The 12,871-nt window shown below is 43.9% G+C and overlaps 1 protein-coding gene across 27 annotated transcripts in view; it reads right to left on the bottom strand.

Moving 5' to 3' along the window:
* The window catches only part of LOC110524184 (unconventional myosin-IXb), a 95,347-nt gene that overhangs the window by 32,684 nt on the left and 49,792 nt on the right, over window positions 1-12,871 (bottom strand). For all 27 annotated transcript variants that reach the window (XM_090235413.1, XM_090235416.1, XM_090235410.1 and 24 more), the window contains one exon: window positions 4,130-4,224. In XM_090235413.1, the coding sequence (XP_090091539.1) occupies window positions 4,130-4,224 (95 nt within the window). The remainder of the gene's footprint in view (window positions 1-4,129; window positions 4,225-12,871) is intronic.

Genomic DNA, 12,871 nt, shown 5'->3' on the forward strand with positions numbered 1-12,871 from the left:
ACAATAAAGACTTGAACAAAGAGTCCAGATATGGACAGCCTTAGCAGGGTGCATAGTGGCATGGTCATGTTAACGTGCATCAAAATAGCCACTACGAGCAAGAGTTTGAAACGGCTCTAATTAAATTTCAGGCATATGGAAAACATTAAGCTAATCTTCCTGTTTATTGACAAACTAAAAATAGAGTGTCAGGGCAATGGCTGAGTGGTGTGTGTATATTAACCCCTTACATTCGTGGAAATTGACCTACATGGATAGGGCCAAAATGAAATGTTTCTAGCAGAATAACTATAAAAAGCATACATACCATGGTATAAATTGAAAGGGAAACACTTGATGGGGAAAATGATCAGACCAAAAGTTCACCTGACAAGACTGAATCTAAAATATTACACTTGATTTTGTGCATTTTTACATATCCTGTACTTTTCACAGCATTTGTCAGTATAACATAAGAGTAGTCATTGAAATTGAGGTAGGTGGTACAAGATAATAAAAAACTAGGGTTTGAGTGAGGTCTAACTAGTGTCTCCAAGTGGCCACACACCTCTCCAAGCTGGGCACAGTTCCTAAGTCATTTCAGTACACTTATGATTCAAGGAGAGAGCCTTCAACTATAAGGTGCTTTTAGCTCTTCTAACTTTGCCGTTGAGGAAGTGAAGCAAGCACAGTTTTGTTTGGAACACAGCCCTGCGTCCCCACCGGCACACAATTACTGTCGTTGTTTACGCAATCCAAAAAACATTTCATTATAAATCTCAATCTGGGTCCGGTGGGCATCATGGCTAGCTAGCTAAGTTATAAAATACGATCTTATAGTGTTATGCTTTCAAAAAGGCACTTCAGACCGATTGTACATTTTGGTCCGCACAGAATGGAGTCGTGAGTGCATTCACGTGCGTGTTCCACGGATACTTTTCTGCACAATACAAACAAACACAGGCTCATTGTGTTCAGGACAACCCAGGGTATAATGCATGTCATCCTCGCAACTGTGGAGCAAACAGTGATCATCAAGGTTGATACTGTAAATGACATGAGTTTTCAAAACATGGAAATGAGAAGTACACATTTGGACTTCTAGGTGTGTGGTTTTGCTTGTACGACGTCAAGCGGTATTCATTATAATGCTCAACGTCTCATCTTTCGGAACAGACTCCTCTCGACGTAGAGAATTTCCCCACACTCGGATAACAAATGAGGAAAAGTAGCGCAATTAGCAGGCCTTTTCGTCATTTGTGGCATCTTCCTGTTACGCGTGCGGTGCTCAAGTTTATAACGTCCGTTAGTCAAAACCCATACAGCGCTTTGGAGCGGAAAACCTGAGCTCTGACGTGTATAGCATGTTATCGTACAGCCACTGTGTTCCAATGTAGGCACTTCTCAAAGACAATCTGGCATTTTCAACTGTTTACAGGATGACAGGTGCTGTGAGTGGCAAGGGTTAACACTAGTAGCTCAGGCAGGCAGAATGCCCAGTGCTGGGCATGGAAACTTCACTAACTGGCCCGCTGACTCTTTATAGAGCTGATCTAATAGAAAGCAATGCCAGGCCAGAATGTGTACTAATGCATTACCACAACCAAGCTAAGGGGCTACTGCCTATGATACATTATCTTCAGAGGCCCTTGTGAAGAACGACTTACAGGAGCAATTAGGGTTAAGTGCCATGCTCAAGGGCACAGATTTTTCACCTAGACGGACCAGGATTCGAACCGGTTACTGGCCCAACACTCTTAAATCACTACGCTACAGTACATGCGTTCCTCTGCTGCTCCATTCACTGCTGCTCAGCAAGCCATTGTTCAGCAGAACGTCAGCAACTGTTTAGCTGTAATCAATGGCGTCGGACTGACAGACCGAGACCCTCAACTACAAGCATAACAAGCTCAACCAGTACTACTACAGCTCAGCCACTGAAGTCTCAATGGCAACATTTCAGCCATCTATATTCAATTACTTGGACCCCTCTCAAGCTAAGCAATTCAATAAAAGCAATGTGTCCCTGTTTTAGGTTGCCTGACAACTCAAACTAAATTATTCCGCTGCTCTATGTTCGCTACATACTTCAGTTTGACACTGCCATCGTTGAAGTCGTTTGTGGTGCTGCAGGATTGTTTTGAGAATACAGATTATTTATGTTCAAAAGATTAATCCACCCAGGACTCCTCCATCTACATTGAGGAATATAGATGGTCAGTCACAGGCTTCATTAGGAAATGTATTGATGTTTTACCCACAACAACAATCCGGACATGCCACAACCAAAAACCCTAGATAAACAGAGATATCCATACAATGGTGAGAGCTCGTACTGCAGCATTCAATGTCAGCAAAATGAACCCTGATGACTTGGTGGCGCGCGACATGTACAAGGAAAGCAGGTATGAGCTTCGCAAATCCATTAGGGACACAAAGACCATACAGACTCTTGAATTGATGTTCGAGAACTCAGACCCGCTTCACATATGGCAAGGACTACAAGGGCAAATCCAGCCGTGCGGTGCCCACCGAAGCCTCCCTCTCAGAAGCACTTAACACTTTCTATGCTCACTCCCTGCTCCAGACGACCAGGTGCTTTTGCTCTCAGAGGCCGACGTGAGGAAAACTCAAGACTTGAATGCTCACATAGCCGATGGCCCAGGTGGCATCCCTGGCCAAAAAAAAGTGACATGCCCAAATGACTATCACCCCTCAGTGTGTGCTGACCAGCTGGCGGGCATCTTCTCAGACATTTTGAACCTGTCCCAGGAGGCTATAGTCCAACTGCTTCAAGACCACCACCATTGTCCCAGTGCCCAAGAAAGAAAATAAAAAAATGTGACATGCTCAAATGACTGTCACCCCGTCGCACTCACCTCGGTCATTATGGAGTGCTTCAAAAGGCTGGTCATGGCACACAAGGCACACTGGACCCAATAATTTGCCTACAGATTCACAGAAAATGCCATTTCTATCACTATTCACACAGCCATAACACAATAACTCCTGTGTGAGAATGCTTTTTATTGACTACAGTTCAGCATTCAACATTATTGTTACCTCCAAGCACGACACCAAGCTCAGAACCCTGGGTCTGGACACCACCCTCTGCAACTGGATCCTGGACTTCCTGACGGGTAGACCACAGGCCGAGAGGATTCGCAACACCTCCTCCACACTTTCTTAACACAGGGGCCCCCCAAGGGTGTATCCTCAGTCTTCTGCTGTACAATGTACACCAACGACTGCGTGACATTTCACGAAATTTGGCATGCCGCCCCCGGGTCCTCTCCAAATACTACCGCCGTGCCATGACCATTTGCATCATTGCCTCGTACGGGATTTGCTTGGTCCACGAATGCAAGGCCCAGTACATCACTGGCACGCAGCATCAAGGACCCCCATACACAAGCTGTTCTCTCCCTTATCGGCAGGCTGACTGTATAGGAGCAGGAGGTCTGAAACCGTCTCAGGGCCTGTTGGTTTCTACAAGCCATCAGACTGCTGAACACTTGAACTGACCATTGGTCTCAAGGGCCAATCAGAATGGTTAGAATGTGTTCCTGTTCTGAAAATCGTTGGGAGACTCCGACGCATTGCGGAGAAGAAACGAACGTCTATGGGCATGGTGTAGCGTTTGTAATATCTTCACTGAAACGTTTGGAAGCAGCGCCTCTGTTAGAGAGGAAATGACAGAGCAGAGCAGTGTGTGACGCAGGCGGTAACCAGAGAGACTGCAGGCAGAGAGAGGAAGGAGGCTCTGCTTTAACTTGGGCCAGCAGGCTTCAAACAGAAACAACCTAAGACAACTAATACACTTCTCACTAGCCTTGTATGGTATGATGGAAGTAACAGCCGCTGTCTGCTGTCACGGAGGTTTCTGCTAGTCACATTACAGTTCTACTGAATTTCAACGGTAACTGCCTTGTGGCTGCCTTTGAGTGCCGGTGTGTGAGTGTGCTGATGAGGATGTTGTTTGTGTTGAAGGGGCAGAGTACGGTGTGGGTGTGTGTGTTATAAAGTTTTACAAACATACTCAGGAACATCCACACAGGAGGAATGTAGTGTGTGTTTACAGGGTTACTCAGACAGACAGAGGATTGACTGTGTCATCACAACACAGTGTGGGCCAACCGTCAGTACTCACCCTCTCACCACCCCGCTCTCCAAGTAGTTGACCTGGATGAACTTCCCAAAACGGCTGGAGTTGTTGTTGTGGGCCGTCTTGGCATTCCCAAACGCCTGGTAGAAAGAGACCGAGAGAGAGGTCGAGATGGTTACTTTCACTGTGTGGACCATAAAATGAGTCTAGTTAAGAAATAGGAATAACTACACTTATGCTAATACTGGGGCTATTAGAAGCTGCCAATGTTACCAACAACAGTCTGCTCAGAATGACAACACACGGGCCTCAGAGTCCAGTAGTCAACACTAAATGAAAACAGCAGCTGAGAGACGGGGGGGATGACGACTCCTCACTTTCCCTCCCTTCACCCTCCTTTCTTCTCTCTTGCAGAAGTCCAGGGGATGACACTAGGCCAGTGAGACTGCTGAGGGTATGGGGGGACTTAGGTCTAGAAGCCTCCCCCCAGCCAGGGACACAAACCCAGCCCTGCCACCAGTCTGAATGGGGAGCCCTGTTTGCGCACACAGGCAACAAAAGGCAGCCACAGGGGAAGTTGAGTCAGTGCATTTTAAATAGGAGCCACATTGTACAGGGAGCAGTCTGAATTTGATACAGTGGTGGTTGAATAGATTTAGAGGGGAGGGGGTCCTCAAAGAGGGGGTAAGATTCCTTACAGTGAACCGTTGACCCATTTCCACTGTTCCAATAGAGTGGCTGCCTGGGTATTATGCAGTCTTTACCTATTGCTCAATTTATGAGCAGAAATACACTCACTATATCAACTTGAGCTCCAGGATGAGTGCTGCTGGAAGAATAATAAACTACATTTTTTTGAGGGCACAGAAAATAGTTGGAACTTTAGGAAAATAACTAAAACTTGAAGCAAATAGAGTGTAGAAGCAGGAGTTGACAGTGGGGAGACGAAAAGTCTGTCTGAAATGTCATCATCCATGGCCAGGATTATGTGGTTTAACATGAACCTGTTGGACTCCTCTTTCCCAGGAGACTGTATCCTCATGCTAGTGTGTGTCAATGTATGGTTGTGTGTGTTACTGAGGGGGCGATCACATTGACACAGGGCCAGGTTAATTAAGGCACTGTCAGCTGGCATTGACCACCCATCCGTCTGAATGGTGCCTAGTGTTGTCAAACGGTTGTCCCAGGGTGAAGGCTAGCAGACCCTGGGAACGCTTCCCTGTGCTCAGTCTCTCTGCCATGGAGGGAATGCTAAAATGTGTCACAGCACCATTCACATTCAAACAGCCCTCTATGCAGCCTTTGTGATTGGTTGAGAGGCACATCAGTTAAGAGGAAGTGGCTCAACGGCTTGGCTACCCAAGCAGAGCGAAATAAAAGGCTGACCCCCCCCCTTTTTGTTAAATGGAGAAAGAGGGGGTTAAGAGAAAGCAGATGGAGAGAGAGCAAGGGGATTGGGGGAACAGAGCGAGGAAAAGCAAAGGTAGAAGATCGAAAGAGGAAGAGAAAGGAGGGGGAGATGATTTTAAGATTCCACAGTGTTAAGCGAGAGTGTACACACACATTTAATATACGACGCCTGACTGTCTTGACTGGCTCCTTTTTCTAGCGTTCCCTGGCAGCCGGCCCCCCTGTATATTTCCACTACAGAAGCCCAAGGCTCAGTTCCCCATTCAGTCCCTTAGCGGGCCACCTCAGACTTACCACTTCTCCTTACTAATCACAGCCTTACACGCTAATCGTCATTGTACGGACAGGCATCTCAGAAGAAAGATCCTTGGTTTAAATGACTGATATTTGTTTCCCAGTATCACCGCCAGGCTCTGACCTCACAACCACTTGGCTACATGCACAATAGATTCCTAAGCTGCTTATTACGACGAACATTTCCACATTCATAGGAAATGCATTGACACTAAGAGTCAGGCTCTATCTGCATAACCTGAGGCTGATATGTGATAGCACCAATACCACAACAACCAAAATGGTACTTACGAGAATAATGACAAAACACTAAATTATATATAAATAAAATAAATAAATAAATAAATAAATAAATAAATAAACCACACACACACACACACACACACACACAGTGCCTTGGGAAAGTATTCAGACCCATCGACTTTTTCCACATTATGTGAGACATTCTAAAATGGACTAAATAAAACATCTCAGCCATCTACACACAACACCCCATAATGATAGTGAAAACAGGTTTGATTATTTTTAATAAATTAGCAAAAATTAATTAACAAATATCCATATTTACATAAGTATTGACACCCTTTGCGATGAGACTCAAAATTGAGCTCAAGTGCATCCTGTTTCCATTGCTCATCCTTGAGATGTTTCTACAACGTTTCCACCCGAGGTAAATTCAATTGATTGGACACGGTTTGGAAAGGCACACACCTGTCTATATAAGGTCCCACAGATGTGCATGTCAGAGCAAAAACCAAGCCATGAGGTTAAACAAATTGGCTGTAGAGCTCTGAGACAGGATTGTGTCGAGGTACAGATCTGAAGAATGGTAGCAAAAACAATCTAAGCAGCATTGAAGGTCCCCAAGAACACAGTGGCATTCTTAAATGAAAGAAGTTTGGAAACACCAAGACACTTCCTAGAGCTGGCTGCCCGGCCAAACCGAGCAGTCGGGGGAGAAGGGCCTTGGTCAGGGAGGTGACCAAGAATCAGATGCTCACTCTGACAGAGCAAGATGGGAGAACCTTCCAGAAGGACAACCATCTCATCAGCACTCCACCAATCAGGCCTTTATGGTAGATTGGCCAGACGGAAGCCACTCCTCATTAAAATGCACATGACACACCCTCACTTGGAGTTTGCCAAAAGGCACCTAAAGGACTCAGACCATGAGAAACAAGATTTTCTGGTCTGATGAAACCAAGATGGAACTCTTTCCGGAATGTCAAGCGTCATGTCTGGAGGAAACCTGGCACCATGGGTGGCAGCATCATGCTGTGGGGATGTTTATCAGCGGCATGGACTGGGAGACTATTCAGGATCGCGGGAAAGATGAATGGAGAAAAGTACAGAGATCTTTGATGAAGTCCTGAGCACTCTGGAGCAGGTTCTCAGACTGGGACGAAGGTTCCCCATCCAACAGGAAAACGACCCTGAGCACACAGCCAAGACAACGTAGGAGTCGCTTCGGGACCAGTCTCTGAAAGTCCTTGAGTGGGCCAGCCAGAGCCCGGAATTCAACTTGATCGAACATCCCTGGAAAAACCTGAAAATAGCTGTGCAGCAACACTCCCCAGTCAACCTGACAGAGCTTGGGAGGATCTGCAGAGAAGAACGGGAGAAACTCCCCAAATACAGGTGTGCCAAGCTTCTAGCATCATACCCAAGAATACGAGAGGCTGTAATTTCTGCCAAAGGTGCTTCAACAAAGTACTGCGTAAAGGGTCTGAATACTTATGTAAATGTGATATTTCAGTATTACATTTTAATAAATTTGCAAAACTATTTAAAAAAAAAAAGTAATAACAAGTTTTTGTTTTGTCATTATAGGGTACTGTGTGTAGATTGTTATGCCCCCCTCATCAATTTCATCCATTTTAGAAAAGGCTGTAACTTAGCAAAAATGTGGGGAAAAAGTCAAGGGGTCAGAATGCCTGCATGCTGGCTCCCCACACACTCAACCAGTCCAAAGTTGACACACCTACTCATTCAAGGGTTTTTCTTTATTTTTTACTATGTTCTACATTGTAGAATAATAGTGAAGACATCAACATTATGAAATACATATGGAATCATGTAGTAACCAAATAAGTGTTAAATCAAAAGATTGTATATTTGAGGTTCTTCAAAGTAGCCACCCTTTGCCTTGATGACACCTTTGCACACACTTGGCATTCTCTCAACCAGCTTCATGAGGTAGTCACCTGGAAAGCCTTTCAATTAACAGGTGTGCCTTGTTAAATGGTCTTTTACCAAATAGGGCAAACTCCACATTATGGCAAGAACAGCTCAAATAAGCATTACTTTAAGACATGAAGATCAGTCAATCTAGAGAATTTAAAGAACTTTGAAAGTTTCCTCAAGTTCAGTTCAACTCTGCTGCAGACGATAAATTCATTACTCGCCAGCCTCAGAAAATGCAGCCCAAATAAATGCTTCAGAGTTCAAGTAACACACGCATCAGAGACTGCGTGAATCAGGCCTTCATGGTCGAATTGCTGCAACACCAATAAGAGAGACTTGCTTGGGCCAAGAAACACGAGCAATGAAACACGAGCAGTCCTTTGGTCTGATGAGTCCAAATTTGAGATTTTTGGTCCCAACCACCGTGTATTTGAGAGACTCAAGAGTAGATGAACAGATTATCTCCGCATGTGTGGTTCCCACTGTGAAACAGAGGTGGTAGTGTGATGGTGCTTTGCTGGTGCCATGGTCTGATTTATTTAAAATTCAAGGCACACTTAACCAGCATGGCTACCACAGCATTCTGCAGCGATACACCATCCCATCTGGTTTGTGCTTAGTGGGAGTATCATTTTGGTTTTTCAACAGGACAATGACCCAACACACCTCCAGGCTGTGTTAGGGCTATTTGACCAAGAAGGAGAGTGGTGAGTGCTGCATCAGATGACCTGGCCTCCACAAATCACCCGACCTCAACCCAATTGAGATGGTTTGGGAGGACCGCAGAGTGAAGGAAAAGCATTCCAGGTGGAGCTGGTTGAGACAATGCCAAGACTGTGCAACGCTGTCATCAAGGCAAAGTGTGGCTACTTTGAAGAATCTCAAAATATATTTTGAAATGTTTAACACTTTTGGTTACTAAATGATTCCATATGCGATATATCATAATGCTGATATCTTCACTATTATTCCACAATGTAGAAAACAGTAAAAATAAAAACCCTTGAATGAGTAGATGTGTCCAACTGGTAGTGTGTGTGCGCACACACACGGCAAAGCAATGCCCCACCCCAGGCCAAAAGGGATTTTCCAAGGGCGGGAAAAACCAAGCATGGAAGCGAGCGCACTCTTAACTACCAGGACCAGCACACACCACTCACAGCATGAAACCAAAATCACAAAACATAATTGAAAAACAAAATATTAAATAATCCCTTCCCCACCCTCACCCCTGATTGGAGGACCTCAAACGTTTATACTGTACATCATTTTTCCAACACTCATCAATTCCACCCTTCAGACAGTCACAGATCAACCCATCTTTCCCAATAAATCCTAATTCTACAATTTCCTCTCGCACTGCATTCCCCCATTGCGCCCAAATTGCCCCAAAAATAAACATTTTACCAAAAACCACAATATTTCCTACTGACTGGTCCTTTAAGTCCCCCATCAATACAGTTTGCAGATCCAACCGCACCCGGATATTATGGCATGACCACAATTCTTGGACCTGACTCCAAAAACAAGCCACCGGTGGACAGCACCAAAATATTAGGTTTCCGCGTGGCAGTCTGCACCGGTCTGACAGTTGAATACCCCATATACTGAGCATTCTTTCAAAGCGAGAATTGTTGTTTTGTATATCAATTCATAAAGCCGATGCCATGATTTTGGGACATTAAAAATCTGTTCAACTATTTGTAATTTTATGTGGCATAGTTGCCAACCCTCATGACCGTATGTGAAACTAATACATTTTACGATTTATTAAAAAAGTGATTATGACATTTTTTTATTTGTGGCAGACAAACAAATTAATTCATTTTTGTCTGTGGGACATTGATGCTAGTTAAATATAACTCTGCAACTTATCTTGTAGGTTTGGCCGTGCTACAGGTCATCTCTATGGCTAACCAGACAAAGGTATCCAGGCACAGGTCAACTGAGCATCCAATCATTCATTTTGTTATGCGACTGTATGTGTAGTGTTAGGCAGTGTTAGTGCTTAGAGAACATTGATGGGGATTCAGTACTGAAAGTGGCATGTGATAAGGGTCTCCCTGTGTGAATCACATCGAATTAGAATGATCATTTCTAACTGTGTGAATCACTATACATTGTGGGATATCATTGCACTGTAAAACTGTGCAGAAATCAATGCTGGAAAAGAACCCACCCTATCTCAGATAAACACGTTAACAGACCTTAGTAATCTTACAGACAAGCTGCACTCATTTGCCTTGAGTAGAAAATAAACAAAAAAAAGGGGTTGAATGCCAGGTCAGTGGAAATAAGAAAGAGATTTGATTGGAGAGGTCTCCGGTTAAATTGCTTCAATATGCATCTTCTCTACTGCAGTCAGAGGATGACTAGCCACATATTAGTACAGGACCCAGTGTACTGGAGCCAGGCAGGGCTGCAGGGAGTCTCGCTCCAATGCCATGGTTCACCAGACTGGTCCCATTTCCAGGAGCCACACCCAGGGCACCATATCAAGAAAGTCTGTGGTCAATGCCATGAATACTGTACAACTGGCCTGTTACTTGAGAACCTGTGCTGGTAACTTGGAAAATAAGACAGCCATTTATGTTCCTAACCGGAGAAGAGTCAACTAGTATGGTGTGCAAGAATACAAATATGACCTACAATATGAGCAAACAATCACACCCCTTGAGAGCTAGGCTAATTTGACGTAGCTGAGCTCACAGTAGATGAATGACAAATTGCTACGTAGCTGCTGATGAATGGCCAAAACAAAAGAACTGGTCTTACAGGAGCTGAGGCCATTGTGTGTCATGCCAGGGAGCCAGAGTCCCACACCACCAACCCACTGTAGTGCCACCGGGCATCCAGCCTAACCAAATATAGCCAAGGAAGAGTGAAAACGCAGGCAGGCTGGGAGATAAACAATAGGCACCCAGAATGGCCGCGACTCCTCTATACTTCCTGAGCAACAATGCGGCGTCTGTCGACACGCCTAGTGGGCCGATTGGCCAATGGCGAGGGGAGGCTCCTGCAGCTAGCTCTTCCTGTAGCATAAAACTGCTGCTTCCTGTTAGAGTCTGCAGTTTTAGCCCACTAATAAGAGGTTCCTGTCTCTGGGCTTGGAGACTGTGTGTGGCATGGGGTGGGTATGGTTGGTTAGACTGGCTCAGAGTCTGGTAGAACTTAAAACCTGGCTTAACTCTGGGCGTTCTGCTAGGCCGGCCCATCAGCCAATCAAATCAATGAACCAACTAATTTGTATTATCCAAAAAGAGGTCACATTTGAGTCCTACCAGCACTTGGCTGGTGGCTGTTGTTGAATTCCCACCCTGACATCAACATTGCATTTTAAAAGCCTGTAATATTTAATGAAGTAACCTTTAATATAGACATGGAAAATTCAATACATCAGATTTTGTAAATGAATAAAGACTTGCCAAAGTACCAACATTCAGACTTTTGTCCATCTGTGCACCCTTTGACTTCTAGGAAGATTTTCTCCCACTTAACCCAAACATGTCTCCAAGTTTTCACCATCATTGTAAAGCCCTAGTTATTTTGTTTCTATGACAGTCAGTTATGAAGATATTGTTGTTCTGTTTAATAAAATGTAACACGTAAAGTGTTGGTCCCATGTTTCATGAGCTGAAATAACATTTCCCAGAAATATTCCAGGCACAAAAAAGTAGTTTCTCAACAAAAAAAATAGCACAAATTTGAATACATCCCTGTTAGTGAGCATTTCTCCTTTATCAAGATAATCCATCCACCTGACAGGTGTGGCATATCAAGCTGATTAAACAGCTTGATCATTACACATGTGTACCTTGTGCTGGGGAAAATAAGACGATAAAATAAGACAATGCCACAGATGTCTCAAGTTTTTAGGGAGCGTGCAAATGGCATGCTGACTGCAGGATTGTCCACCATAGCTGTTGCTAGAGAATTGAATGTTAATTTCTCTACCATAAGTCGCCTCTCCAATGTTTTAGAAAATGTGGCAGTACGTCCATCCTGCCTCACAACCGCAGACCACGTATATGGTGTCGTGTGGGTGAGTTTTGCTGATGTAAATGTTGTAAACAAAGTACCCTATTGTGGCTGTGGGGTTATGGCATGTGCAGGTATAAGCTACGGACAACAAACACCGTTCCATTTTTTAAATGGCAATTTGAATGCACAGAAAAATTGTGACAAGATCATGAGGCCCATTGTCATGCCATTCATCCACCGCCATCAACAATGTTTCAGCATGATAAAACACTGCCCCATGTCACAAGGATCTGTAAAAAAATTCCCGGAAGCTGAAAATGTCCCAGTTCTTCCATGGCCTGCATACTCCCTAGACATGTCACCCATTGATCTGAATGAATGAATGAATGAATGAATGAATGTGTAGCCAACAAATGCTTATCTGTATTCCAAGTCATGTGAAATCAATAGATTAGGGCCAAATTAATTTATTTTTCGATTGACTGATTTCCTTATATAAACTAATTCAGGAAAATCTTTGAAATTGTTACATGTTGCTTTTAAATTAATTAATGTGATTAGTGACTCATTTCATTAATGATTACACAAAAACAAGCTTATATCTGAAATGTCAACAGAGCACTAAGCGTACCGCAAGCTTTATTTTATTAAAAGCCTTTCCCTTTTAATTTAGCTTGTGTCATGACAATTTTTGCTTTATAACTGTCGCAGATGACCACCACATGTAAAATTCTCAAAAGTTACTGCGAGAAAGTGGCAGTGATCTTAACAGAGCTCGATGCTTATTATGGGATGTGTTATGTTAGGGAACCTGAGATTTTGGATATAATGTTAATGCTATGTTAGAGAAAGATCCCGCTGAACGATTCAGAACATGAATAATCATATGTGTCTTGGTAAAAAGCCTTATAACGTAAG

This window comes from Oncorhynchus mykiss, chromosome 5 (assembly GCF_057628025.1).
Source record: "Oncorhynchus mykiss isolate SJ-2025 chromosome 5, ASM5762802v1, whole genome shotgun sequence".
Lineage (NCBI taxonomy): Eukaryota > Metazoa > Chordata > Actinopteri > Salmoniformes > Salmonidae > Oncorhynchus > Oncorhynchus mykiss.